General features: G+C 38.2%; 1 protein-coding gene and 1 pseudogene across 1 annotated transcript; both read left to right on the top strand.

Moving 5' to 3' along the window:
- The first annotated feature begins 5158 nt into the window (after positions 1–5158).
- Positions 5159–12363, top strand: LOC137257564 (uncharacterized). The gene is made up of 11 exons (XM_067794890.1): positions 5159–5168; positions 6250–6373; positions 9023–9095; positions 10073–10253; positions 10347–10436; positions 10559–10708; positions 10863–11072; positions 11259–11378; positions 11502–11651; positions 11775–11924; positions 12203–12363. Exons 1-11 carry the CDS (start codon positions 5159–5161, stop codon positions 12361–12363), a joined length of 1419 nt encoding a protein of 472 aa, XP_067650991.1.
- Positions 12364–12533: 170 nt separating this feature from the next.
- LOC137257976 (putative nuclease HARBI1) lies at positions 12534–14423 on the top strand (annotated as a pseudogene).
- The last annotated feature ends 18 nt before the right edge of the window (positions 14424–14441 follow it).

Raw genomic sequence — 14441 nt, forward strand, 5'->3', positions numbered from 1 at the left:
TCTGTTGCATGATTGTTGCTAAATCATGAGCTTTCATTCAGGAATTGCTGGATATACATTTGCGCCCAGCTCCTAAGGCTTGTCAAGTTGTTGTGCACAGTTGCATCCCAGTAGTTCTCTAGACACCTATGGTCATGGGGTCGAATCCATTGGCAGAAGCATTGTCTAGCCCATAATCCATGGCAGTGTTTCAGACCTTCGTCTCTTTGGGTCTCCGTCAACATGAAGATGTGAATATATACTGAAAAGCAAAAGAAACCCAACTGTGTTTTACATAGAAGACAAACATGAATGCTTGCTTTTATGAGATTTCATGTTTTTTAAAAACTTGCATTTCTTTTGCTGTTCAGTATAGCTGGAATATGTTGTTCTAGGCAGCAATAAACTCACAGTACATTTTGATCCATCCCTGTATTGACCAATTATAATTCTTGGTGTGTGGGCTCAAAGTAAATGATCAAAGTCTTCAACTTCCTTTTTTCTCCTTTACTACATTAGGCTCGCTGATCACCTCATTTGTTTTGAAACCTTGGCATACTGAGACATCTCTGTGATCTCACTCCACATGAATGATGCACCATTTTGACATCTGTGATGCACCTCAAGGGTGAAAGTCATTTTGAAGGTCATACTCTTCAACAAATGTTACTTTGGAAACTCTCAAAACTTTCATAATTGGTCAATGAAACTTTGGATATATCTTGGGAGCAAAGTTTTCTGAACCTGTGAGTCAAGACCTAATATGAAAATATCTCCAGCTTTCAAGAAACTGACAGTATTTCATCAGTTTCAGTAGACTGTGCTGCAGAATAAACAAATAACAATTTGTCAGTCAGAGGTAACACAAAGCCCATGGTGACAGCAGAGTCATCATCAGAATTCGTCTGAATAACATTCTGATTCTAAATCAGAAATGGAAAAGTTGAACTGACTTCTATGTTTAATAATATTAGGTGTGATCAAATGGTAACAAGTGTTATACATTCTGTATTTTGTATCCAATAGGACAGAGTTCTCTGTCAAATCAGATTTGAGATGTATATGTCTGACTCCATCCGACTCTGTATCCCTGTTTCACAACCACATGCCTGCAGTAATACATCAGCTTTGCTACAAACATGGAGACTTAGTTCCACTCAGTGTTGTCTGGCCAGGTTAATACACCGACAGTTGGGAATAAGCACGTTCAGGGTTTGAATCAACCGAAGCAGACTCCATTTGGCATCGATGGCAAAATGGTAGGGGAAATTTTATAAAAGAACCATTCATTTAATAATGTTTGACAACACCCAGAAGCTTTCCTGTCACTCACTGTGTCGGTGGAGCAGCTCTCCTGTCATGTGACATTGACGTGTGGTGTGAAGGTGTCACATCAAACACATGCTGTTCTTTTCATTGCAAACATACAAGCATGCTGAGAACTTTCACAAATGTTTTTGTTCCAAGATCATGTTATGATAAACAATTGATTAGTGTTTGATAGTTCTTCTTGTAATGTGACAATGTTGAAATGCCTTCTTTGTAATGTACGCAACATTACAATGCTGACATGTTTATCATGTAAACAAAAAAACTTTCAACAAGCTGAGTCAATGGTTGGTTCAATATAAGATGCAGTACTTCTTCCATAATCATAATAATAATAAAAGGTAATCAGCTTCTGTTTTTGTATGTCATAAACCTGTGTATATCATGTCCTTCAACATTATTGAATGTAATGATTATACAGGTATTTGTGATCAGGTGAGCACTTGGGACTTGAATAATAAATGTGAAAACAGGAACATTTACAATTAGATTATATGGAATTATGTATATATTCTGTTGATGTCACCATAAGCATCATGTAGATGCTCATGATGTAAGCTACTGGATTGTCTGGTCCAGACTTGATTATCATAACACCACTGAACATTGCTGAGAAGCAAAGAAACAAACAAACAAGGGCACCAGTAAATTTCAAAATGCATTCAACGTCGTTATCCACCATCCCATCAATATAATCTTTTCACTGTCTTCATCAGGATGGCATGTACAGATGGAAGACAGAGGGGTGTCACAGCTGACATTTTCAAAATAGGATTATTGGCGTTAATTATATAGTATTCAGCTCTGTCCGTCCGTCTGTTCGTACGAATTGGAATATCTTAAGAACAATTGATTCTTTTCACATTTGGTATCTAGGTTTATCACAGTAAATGGAACGTCTCAATCAGGTTAGGTGACCTTAACCATCATCTCAAAGTCACAAGGCTACATTAGCATTTTACCTTGTCAGCAAGATATCTCAAGAACCGTTCACTGTATTTTCTCCATATTAAACACCAAGCTTCTAGGGAAGATGCAGGGCCCAGTCGATTTTGGTGACCTTCAGTTAATTTTCAAGGTCATGGCAGCATCTTTTTAAGAATTTCATACACTGTTCAGGGTAAAAAAATTTTGTAATATATTGCAGTGCAAGATATCAAGAGAGTTTGAGAGTAATGGTTTTTTTGACATTTTACCTCATCTTAAACTATGACGTTCTCATTTCTGTTGAAATGACTTCCTTTGATGTGCTACCTATTTCCTTATTGGCTATTGTATCCTCTGACCTTACCTCCTGTGGCCACCTGTTTCCCACCTTACTCTTCTTGCTGTTGCTGAGGTGGAAACAACTTTTCCATTCTCAGTTATGGCTATTTTCCATATTTCCATCTGCCTCTTAACTTCATAAATCCTCTAAAAAGATGCAAAATGTTCTTTAAATAACAATAGTATAACATTAAAAGTAATATTTAATTATGCAAATTAAGTTACATTTATTAGGTTTACAATTTGTGTAAATTATAGACATGGCTGAAACCATGTGCCTACATTTTCATTCAATAGTGCAATATCTTTAATTTGATGTTTAAACTGATAACCAGTCCTTGATAACATTCTGTTGAGAAGTGTGCTATTTTAAAGGATTCAGTATTAAAATTACTTATTTGATTAGATATTTTACGACTCCACTTGCTATTAATGAGCCGGAAACATCTTTTCCCTTTCTCTGTTTGACTCTGCAACAGGTTCATCCCTTCCCTCAGTAAAATATCACGTCATCACCATTTTCTTGTCTTGAGCAGCATCACAGAGCCAAACCACAAAAACACAGATACATAAACAACACACAAATGTATTTGTGTCTTGAAATTACTGAGGAAATTGTTTTGCTGAAGTCTTTAAATTATATAATAAAATGTATCATTCATTGAAAGAGCATCACTTTGTGTGTCAGTGCATACCTGCTACCTGGAGGATTTCAGCATCAACTATAGACACTGAACGAAGAACTTTGGTTGACTAGTCCCAAATTCAAAAACATAACAAACACAGTCACCAATCCATGTGTTCATTTCTGGGATGTGCATAAATAATTGTGAGTAAATTGGTATAATACTTAATACCAAATTATTTAATACTTAAATAGTTTGTATAATTTATGTTCCATCAACAAAAACTGGCAGCTTTGAAATTTAAGATCTTTTTCCCAGGAAATTGCTTTTTCATCAATATGATATTCTGATGGCAGATTCTCCAGTTTTAATAGATTTTGTCACAAAACGCTTTTAATTAATACTTGACAATGTCTTTTATGATTTTGTTAGTATCTAAAAATGGATTTGATGATGTTAAGTATCACCATTTCATGAAATAATGAGAATACAAGATTTTGACATACTTTTTCATGTGGATGTAATATTAACATGATGCTTTAAATAGTGACTCTTAGGAGCGTTCATTTGAGGCATGACTATTCTTTCTAGACACTTGCATGATTACAAAACGGCAGTTTCATATTTCTCAAAATGTGAGGTCGTCACCAATGGCATTTTTAGAAAGCGAAACACCTGTACATGCAGAACACTTAGTTTAGTCTCTCAACTTGATTTAAAGTAAAAGTTGATTTCGACATTTTAGAAAAAATCAACACGTCTGTGCAAGTGCTGGTGGTGTAAAGGAGTATTCACTGGAATCACCTATATTAACCATTCAGAAACACACAGGTTGTAGGTTCGAATCCAGGTTGCTGACTAAACTTTTGCAAATTTCAACAATTCACATCCTGGCAATCTGATCACGTGGGCTCTGTCAGTCAGAAGGCCTCCATGTTGTGAGCAGTACACAAGTTATGGCAGAACACAGGCATGAGTTATTTCTTGAATTTATTTTGCCCAAACAAGATATGAGGAAGCATATTTGACATAATTGCTCATTTTGAAATTATGGATTTTGGATATTTGTTCACTTCATTAGATTCAGTTTGTATTGTTTACTCAACAAGTATTTTGTTTCTCTTTTGTAGTTTTTCTGAACCTCTCGTCCACTGTTTCACAACGAATGAATGTATATATGCTACAATGGCGATGAATAGAAATACACTTTGGTGAAAGTGCTTCAGCCCAATGCGAATCGTACCACAACAACACCAACTTCATATTATAATTTTCAAGAAAACAGCGAACACATAAATTATCAAACATTATCTGGCTGTAGTGACTTTTCTTTTCCCTGACTTGAGGGTGTTAATTTTCAGAGGAAACATTGTGACAGTTTGAGAAGTTCATCAACAACAACACTTGAACTGTTATTCATTTACTTGAATACTTTTTTAAATTGTTGTTAGTTTTATATGATGTCTGACAAACATTTTGTGGATTGGATATAAAAAATACCAGAAATAGTCTTAACCCATGTCAAAAGTATTTGTAGGATTTATTTCCAAGAAATGCTTTGATGAAATGTGAAATTCAGCAACTCTTTGACCCTAGCAGTGTTATGTCATCAAGGAAACAAAAAGATATTGAGAATTAATAATTGGTCACTGAATGTATATAAAATTCTGAAATTATTTCTCATCATAGTCATAGGGGAATTCTAAAAACATTTAATATAATTTGAAATATAAGTTGTTACAATGAAATTGGCCCTGTCCTTTTGCTTTGTTCAATGAGCTCATGTGATGGAAAATGATTAACACTAATTGCATTACCCAACAACATTCTAGGAACACCAATACAAGCTTTGATGTGTTTCATTGGAGATATTTGCATGATTTCAAAGGAAATGTTTTAAAAATCCTGCTATCCCTGACCTCTGAGTTGAAGTGTTATTAATCAATATGCCAGCAACAATGTCTGAAGGTATGGAGTTGAGGGGAAATATATTTGTCACACTTTAAACAATCATTACATTTCAAATGTAACTGAATCAGATCCTAAGGGTAAGCAATCAGTTTACCATTGCCAAGGGTTAGCTTTAGAAACTAGCATTGTCATCCCATTTTGGGACCTGTAACCATTTTGATATGTGAGGCTTGGTTTTACTCCATTGTGGGTCAAATTGTTGTACAAGGTAATCAGCTGTCATCAAATGCTTCATCTGCTAATATTTGTGGAAGCCTTCAAAAGTATTCCTTCGTAAATCCCATGTGAAAATTGTCCATTCAGATGTTCCAGATTAATTGCCATACTAAACAATAACCAGCAACCTGACAGAATCTGAATTGTCCGGAAGCTGAAAAAGCTGAAAGATCAATATATTTCATTTTGTTTTTGACAATGCACTTAATCTCACCCAAGGCCTGTAATATCCATAGACATGAAGTCAGTTATGTCATCTGTGATCAGAACGGCTGTCGTCCCTGACTTTGAACCAGGGGATTTTTTTTATCATACATGTCAATGTGGAATGATCTTTGAGCTTGAATTGTGGAAGTGATGAACAGGGAATGAGATCAAACCTGACCCTGTTAACCAACACTGTATCAGGACAGGCCCTTGAAGATGCAAAAAATGTACCACTGTAACCGATTGATACGTAGGATAAACCACACAGAAAGCTTTTGTATCTGTAGTTCACAATAGTAATGTCAGTGGAATAAACAGGGCTACAAGCAACTTATTGTTTCACTTAAGTCATTAATGAATTGTCGCTTAATTTAAGCTGAGATGGGTCAGACAGGCATTCACAGGGTCACGTCCTGATTTCGGACCAATTATCTATTTCAAGAAAAATATATTGGGGCAATTTCTTCGTCCTTTACTTCTTGGTTTGCCACTAAAGCCTTTTTCACTCAGCTAAGAAGGTTTTCATGATGGACCTCTTCAGCAGAGATGTCCTTGACTTTTTCTTTTTTCTTCATGGACAACCTTGACCTTGTTTCCATGGGAGAGTCCATACTGAAAACACTGTTTCCCTCTTTGTTATGCTTACATTTTTCAGATGGCCTGGTGATCAGCCTGGCTGGACTGGCGAGTATGGGGTCATATGTTATGGACTTCCTCCACAATGCCCATGTGAAAGACCGTGTGCAGAATATCTATGTATTTTCGGCTGAAGACTCACAGTAATGGGTCCATGCCATGGATACTTTGGTAGTACCAGTCCTTTCTTAGTCTTTTGGCTTTGTTGATTGGTCAAGACAAGAACTTCTGGGTTTTGACATCCTCAGACAAAGAAACATGTCAGACAATAGATCTCACTACCCTCTTCCTCATTTCTTATTTTACCACTTATCCTAGCTCTTCCTTCATTTCCTATTTGTAGAGATTATCATGACTCCACTGCTCTTTTAGGCACTTTGACCAAAAACTATTTGCCAAATGATTATGTTTTGGAACATTTCGAGTCTCAAGAGAGAAAAAAAACACATTCCACAAAATTAAATTAGTGATGTCCCACATCAATTTGGCACAGACTTCACACTTCATTTCCTAAAATGTGAAACAGAAGACTTTCTCTTTGTTGTACAGGACCGTCACTTCCCACTCATAACAGCCAATGTCTGATTTTTTAAGTTTGTTCAGTGAAGGTTGTTTCACACCGTATCAAAATTGAATTGGACATACTGATCCTTACTTTTGGTGTCATAACTTAGTTTTAGCGATCCTGTCATTATCCGTTACTAAATATGGCATCAACCAGACAGAAAAAACAAACGTGGATAACACTGATCACTTTCAAACATATTTTATGTCATCATATAGCCTTTTCCAGACTACCAACAGTGGTGCGTGAAAATCTTGCAATGGATGCCTATTTTTAGATCCTTGGAGCTTATGCAACATGCATAGTTTTCTCAAACACAAATATCTGTATGGCATTGACACCTTTATGAGCAAAACATAATTTTATAATGTCCACAAATATATCCTGATGAAATTTCTGAATACTTGATCAATACCTACGTCGCTAGAATTGCTGTATATAAAGTCACATGATAACTTTTCACTGCTTCTTTGTTATGAGAAAATGATGTGTGAGTGAAAATATGTAGAATAGTCCCACCTTGAGGGTAACTAAAGTAAAAATTGCATGAACGAACAAATATTGGTTGGGATCTAATTGTGGCTATTTTGGGGTGAGGTAGAATTTGTCCAATATCAGGAAGAAAATCAGCGTTAGTCGACACTCAACAAGATTAACATCGTGTTGGTTTTGTGAGAAATGTGTCTCAAGATAGACAACTTTATGTCTCTCTCATTTGTTTACCAAACAGATGTTAGATCAAGTGTCTGTTCTTGTCAATAGGTTTTCCAGACTTAATGCAACATGATGCTGTTACAGCAACAGCTTCCATCTTGCTCTCACACTGTCACAAGCCGCCATTCCTCACCATGATTAAACTGTGGCAGTCCTACAGTAATTAGTGGCTTTGATAAGTGGTGAGGGAACTGCTACTCCTTCAAATCACCAAACCAAATTACCTTTGTGTCTAAGTTCTGCTCGAAATTTCCTAAGGACCAAAGTGGTCATCTTCAGTTAAAGGTGTTGTACATTGGTACAGTTGAAATTTTAAATCTGACCAGCTGGCAATGTGTGTTTCTTTCTTCAGAGATAATCTGAGTTTTTTTGTTTCTTCAGCGATAATCTTAATATATGTTTGTTCTTTTCTTCAGAGATAATCTTAGTATATGCTTGTTTCTCTCCACAGAAATAATCTTGGTATATATGTTTGTTTCTTTCTTCAGAGATTATCTTAGTATATGTTTGCTTTTCTCTGAACTACAGCCAGGAACTCAGGACAAACAAGGTCATGAGTGTGAATATTTTGATTCGCAATGTTTTCTATAGGACATTAATGATGCTAGAACTCTCATTAGTTGTGTGGTGTATATTATCTGGTCAGGAATAGAAGGTTGTTCCCTGACACCTGGTACCAAAGACATCACCAATTACTTCTCTGGTGCCTGATGTAAAATGTATGTACTAAGAGCGTGGCTTAGAGTCAGCATGATGTGTCTAAGTGGGGTATCCATGTTGAACTTGTGAATGGCATTTAGTTGACTAGGTGACATTAATCTGGTGCAAGTACCAGTGGCCACACACATGTACAGGCAAATTGCTGTATGAGTCACATAATCTTAAGCATGATGATAAACTTCGTTTCTTTTAAAACAAACTTTTACAACAATCCTTTTGCTTTAACCATCAGTGGAATGTGACAAAAACTGTTTGGAACTGTATTTAATACTGTGAAGAAGGACAGACTAAAAGTTAGTCCTATGAATGCTTTATAATGGTCTGTGAATGAAACATTCATGTTTACTTGAAAATATAGTCTGTTGAAATTCATAATGTAACTGTATTTTGTGGACCACTAAGTGATGAGGTGACTTGGCATCCTGGCTTCTTGTTATTTTGGTAGATAATGCATTTGGCAGGAAGAGGAAAGGCCTTACATAATTTTGTAAACCAGGTCAATGAAGAACATTCACCAGACTGTTCCTAAACTTGAAACATGTGAAAACATTAACAGGAAACCTAAGTGATAATTATGTTCAGAATGGTGAAGCCCCACCATCATTATATCATCAGACATAGCTTACTATTGGTGTTTACTAAACAGACTTGGCAGGAATTACAAAAATTAGTTACAAAGTTCTGAAATTCATGCAATAAACATGATTATTTAACCTGAAGAAACAGTGAAAGAAATCAGTCAGTTGAAATTATGGCTGACAGATGAAGACACTTCATTTGTACTCTTTATCAGACTTTATCAGATTATTGAGGGAATGGTTACCAAGAATGTCGCTGAGATGAAGTCTGACAGATCCTGTCTCCAGGTCAGCTGGAGATTGCAACACAACATCAGTTTGAAATGACATGTCACAAGGGCCTTCCTTCCCAGACAGTGTTGTCATTACTGTCTCTCAATATGGATGATGATGCTTTCATATCACCCACTTTCTGTCTTCTCAGGTCACTTTTCTGTAGAAATCATATATTTTTAGCTCACCTGACTGAATTATGATATGCCTGTAGTTAGTAGTGGGACTCAACATTTGTGTTCTGTTTTATGCAGTACCATTTTGTATTTCAAGCTTGATTTGACTATGTAAATACCTGCATATTCAAAATGAAAAAAATTATGTTCAAGATGGAATGTAATTTAGTATATTTGTTGTTAATAGTTACACTCGAATATTTATTCCATTTTCCATTTGTTTTCATTTTGACATTTTTTCACCATTGGAATTTATCATCATTAAGTTGAATGGTTACATGTGTAGTCAGCCATGTGGGCGATGGTAGTTGTGGCTTATTTTATATGGTTTTCAGCAGCAAACTTAGTGCTATATGTTAAGTGTTTGTTGTGTTTTAAGTGCTGATCTTGTCTTTACCTGCTTTTATTCTGCTCTAAAATGTCCTGTAAAACTGACAGGTCCAGGTAGTGGTATAAACAGATAGTATAGGAACTTCAAATCAGAATGCAATGTGGTTTTTAGTGTCTTTATCTCTGTTTGAGTTTACCGACTGTTGACTTCATATATAAGTGAGCTATCATGATTACATTTTTCATCTTGATGCGGGAACAGTTTTGCCACACAATAGCACAGTACAACAAAGATGTTCCTGTCCTTAGTGTGCTCAGTGAGAGTTCATGTTTTCTTAGTGCAGTGGTAATCAAAGAAGGTTTTAGGGATTGTGAACATATATTCTCACAGCATTCTTTCTGCCAGCCAACCAATGAGATATTGAGATTCTGACAATGTTATCGTTCTTGGTACATCTTGTTGTTATCGTCAGTCATGAATAACAGGTGATGATCACCTTGCTAAGTTTCACTGAAGAATTGTTAGAAGAAGAAACCATGCATAGCCATAAGTGTCCACCACTGATAACCCTCACCAGTAAGTGTCCACCATTGATGACCCTCACCAGTAAGTGTCCACCACTGATGACCCTCACCAGTAAGTGTCCACCACTGATGACCCTCACCAGTAAGTGTCCACCACTGATAACCCTCACCAGTAAGTGTGCATCTACTGATGATCCTCACCAGTAACTATGCATCTACTGATGACCCTCACCAGTAAGTGTGCATCTACTGATGATCCTCACCAGTAAGTGTCCACCACTGATGACCCTCACCAGTAAGTGTCCACCACTGATGACCCTCACCAGTAAGTGTCCACCACTGATAACCCTCACCAGTAAGTGTCCACCACTGATAACCCTCACCAGTAAGTGCCCACCACTGATGATCCTCACCAGTAACTATGCATCTACTGATGACCCTCACCAGTAAGTGTGCATCTACTGATGATCCTCACCAGTAAGTGTCCACCACTGTTGACCCTCACCAGCAAGTGTCCACCACTGATGACCCTCACCAGTAAGTGTCCACCACTGATGACCCTCACCAGTAAGTGTCCACCACTGATGACCCTCACCAGTAAGTGTCCACCACTGATAACCCTCACCAGTAAGTGTCCACCACTGATGACCCTCACCAGTAAGTGTGCATCTACTGATGATCCTCACCAGTAAGTGTGCATCTACTGATGATCCTCACCAGTAACTGTGCATCTACTGATGACCCTCACCAGTAAGTGTGCATCTACTGATGATCCTCACCAGTAAGTGTCCACCACTGATGACCCTCACCAGCAAGTGTCCACCACTGATGACCCTCACCAGTAAGTGTCCACCATTGATGACCCTCACCAGTAAGTGTCCACCACTGATAACCCTCACCAGTAAGTGTCCACCACTGATAACCCTCACCAGTAAGTGTCCACCACTGATGACCCTCACCAGTAAGTGTGCATCTACTGATGATCCTCACCAGTAACTGTGCATCTACTGATGACCCTCACCAGTAAGTGTGCATCTACTGATGATCCTCACCAGTAAGTGTCCACCACTGATGACCCTCACCAGTAAGTGTGCATCTACTGATGATCCTCACCAGTAACTATGCATCTACTGATGACCCTCACCAGTAAGTGTGCATCTACTGATGATCCTCACCAGTAAGTGTCCACCACTGATGAATCTCACCAGCAAGTGTCCACCACTGATGACCCTCACCAGTAAGTGTCCACCATTGATGACCCTCACCAGTAAGTGTCCACCACTGATAACCCTCACCAGTAAGTGCCCACCACTGATGACCCTCACCAGTAAGTGTGCATCTACTGATGATCCTCACCAGTAACTATGCATCTACTGATGACCCTCACCAGTAAGTGTGCATCTACTGATGATCCTCACCAGTAAGTGTCCACCACTGTTGACCCTCACCAGCAAGTGTCCACCACTGATGACCCTCACCAGTAAGTGTCCACCACTGATGACCCTCACCAGTAAGTGTCCACCACTGATGACCCTCACCAGTAAGTGTCCACCACTGATAACCCTCACCAGTAAGTGTCCACCACTGATGACCCTCACCAGTAAGTGTGCATCTACTGATGATCCTCACCAGTAACTGTGCATCTACTGATGACCCTCACCAGTAAGTGTGCATCTACTGATGACCCTCACCAGTAAGTGTCCACCACTGATGACCCTCACCAGCAAGTGTACACCACTGATGACCCTCACCAGTAAGTGTCCACCATTGATGACCCTCACCAGTAAGTGTCCACCACTGATGACCCTCACCAGTAAGTGTCCACCACTGATAACCCTCACCAGTAAGTGTGCATCTACTGATGATCCTCACCAGTAACTATGCATCTACTGATGACCCTCACCAGTAAGTGTGCATCTACTGATGATCCTCACCAGTAAGTGTCCACCACTGATAACCCTCACCAGTAAGTGTGCATCTACTGATGACCCTCACCAGTAAGTGTGCATCTACTGATGACCCTCGCCAGTAAGTGTGCATCTTCTGATGACCCTCACCAGTAAATGTGCATCTACTGATGACCCTCACCAGCAAGTGTCCATCTACTGATGACCCTCACCAGTAAGTGTCCACCACTGATAACCCTCACCAGTAAGTGTCTATCTACTGATGACCCTGACCAGCAAGTGTCCACCTGTGATGTGTCACGTTTTGAGTTCTGCACCACATCTCAAGAACTATTAAATATCTGATGAATTCTTGCACACGTAACAAGCATGAGCTAGTGCCTTTTGGTGTTTGGTATTTTTAAAAGTATTTATCATGTTTCCATTGTAAGATACTGAACTCAGTGCATAAACGGGTGCTATAATTACAATTACAATTATAAAACCCAGGGGCCATATTTATCAAACAAAAGTCATTAAAAAAACTTAAGTCTGTTCAATAACTTAGTTTTCTCAGTTGTTTTACTTAAGTTTTGTGTAAAAACTTAAGTCATATTTATCAACAGACTTAGAATTAAGATTTGTCATTTTTGACTTAACTATTTAAGACTCCCTTTGCTAGGCTTAAATCAACTTGTTTTGACTTAAGTTATGTAAAAGAAAAATGGCTGCTACACGTAATCCAAGAGTATTTAATGAAAGAACAGACATTCTGCATACATTAGATGATACTGAGCTGCTCCAAAGGTACAGATTTGACAGAAACAGTATTGTTTACATCTGTGATCTACTTGAACACGATTTAAGTCCTGTAACGCATCAGAGTTGTGCAGTGTCCTGTGTTACAAAAGTTCTCATCACTTTACGTTATCTTGCCACTAGCAAATTTCAAATGTGCAGTGGCGATGACCATGGACTCAGCCAACCCACCATTTCAAGAGTTGTTGTACAAACGCTTAATTCACTCACAAGCCAGCGTATGGTCAGAAGATTTGTCACCTCTCCCACGCAAGCCCAAGAAATAAGACAACACCAGCGTCTATTCTATCAGACAGCAAACTTCCCCGGTATAGTTGGTGTAGTTGATGGCACACAGGTTCTAATTCAGGCCCCATCAGTTAATGAGAATAAATTCATTAACAGGCACCACTATCACAGTATTAATACACAGGTAGTGATTGACAGTGACAACCGGATCATCGACATCGTAGCACGTTGGCCTGGCTCAACACATGACTCCCGCATCTTGACAACAAGTGGGTTATCGGAGGTGGATTCTAACACCATTTTTATGTCCTCTTCCTGGACCACAGGCAATCTACAACAGGTATTTTGGTCATTTCTTCGAGTCAATTTCGAGGGCTAACCAATATAGAGTGATTTCCCTTGGTTATATGAAATTCAACATCCAACATAAAAACGAAACGGAAGAGTTACATATCTGATAAGTGCATTTTTTCAGATAATATGTGGTACGTTGTGTACTTCCTCAGTTGTAAATGCATACTAGGTGACTTATCAATGAAGTCAAACGTTTGGTCAAAAAACGTGAGTCATGATATAACCATTTTGTCATAATACCACCCATAAACATTATAAGATCATTTGATGATTCCAGCTATATTCATTGCACATTTTCAGATCTCATAAAAAGACCAGAAATTGCGTGGAAAGACGTATTGGACAACTGAAGCGACGGTTTCATGTACTACATGGAGAAATCAGACTCTTCCCCACAGAAGGCTTGCAAGGTATAGCATTACAAACATTTTTTTCCCAGGACTCTATCTATCTGAATTGTGGCATTTTCTGTACAGCTACTAAATTAAAGTAAAAGATTGCCACAGGATGAAATCCTGTAAGTGTGAGATTAGTAAGGGTTGGGATTTGACCAACACTTTATTATATGTGAAGTGCACCCTTTTAAAGATAATGATGCCAAAAAATTAGTTTAGATGAAGGCCACAATAATTGATGAATACCAGGGGTTGGGGATTCAAATACAATAAGTTCCATGGATGACTTTCTCACAAACATTCAAACATTTAAAATTACACATTTCTTGGTCAAATACATGTAACAATAAGTCATCTACTTCCTACATTTAAATTAAATTGACAGAAGTATCTTGACCATTTGTTTTGTCCTCAGTATATACCATTTTTTTCCAATATTCACCTAGGTAATAATTGCCAGTGTTGTGCTGCACAACATCAGCAAGGACAGGAATGTCCGAATGCCAGCTCCATGAGGAGGCATCACTCAACCTGGACAGCTTAGGGCACAAGATGCAAGGTCTTGCACCTATTGCTCCTACAACAACAGGAGCCAGATACAGGTAACAGTTTGCAATCAGCTTCTTCTAATGTACATATTTCTAAAGT

The sequence above is a fragment of the Haliotis asinina genome, chromosome 12, assembly GCF_037392515.1.
Source record: "Haliotis asinina isolate JCU_RB_2024 chromosome 12, JCU_Hal_asi_v2, whole genome shotgun sequence".
Lineage (NCBI taxonomy): Eukaryota > Metazoa > Mollusca > Gastropoda > Lepetellida > Haliotidae > Haliotis > Haliotis asinina.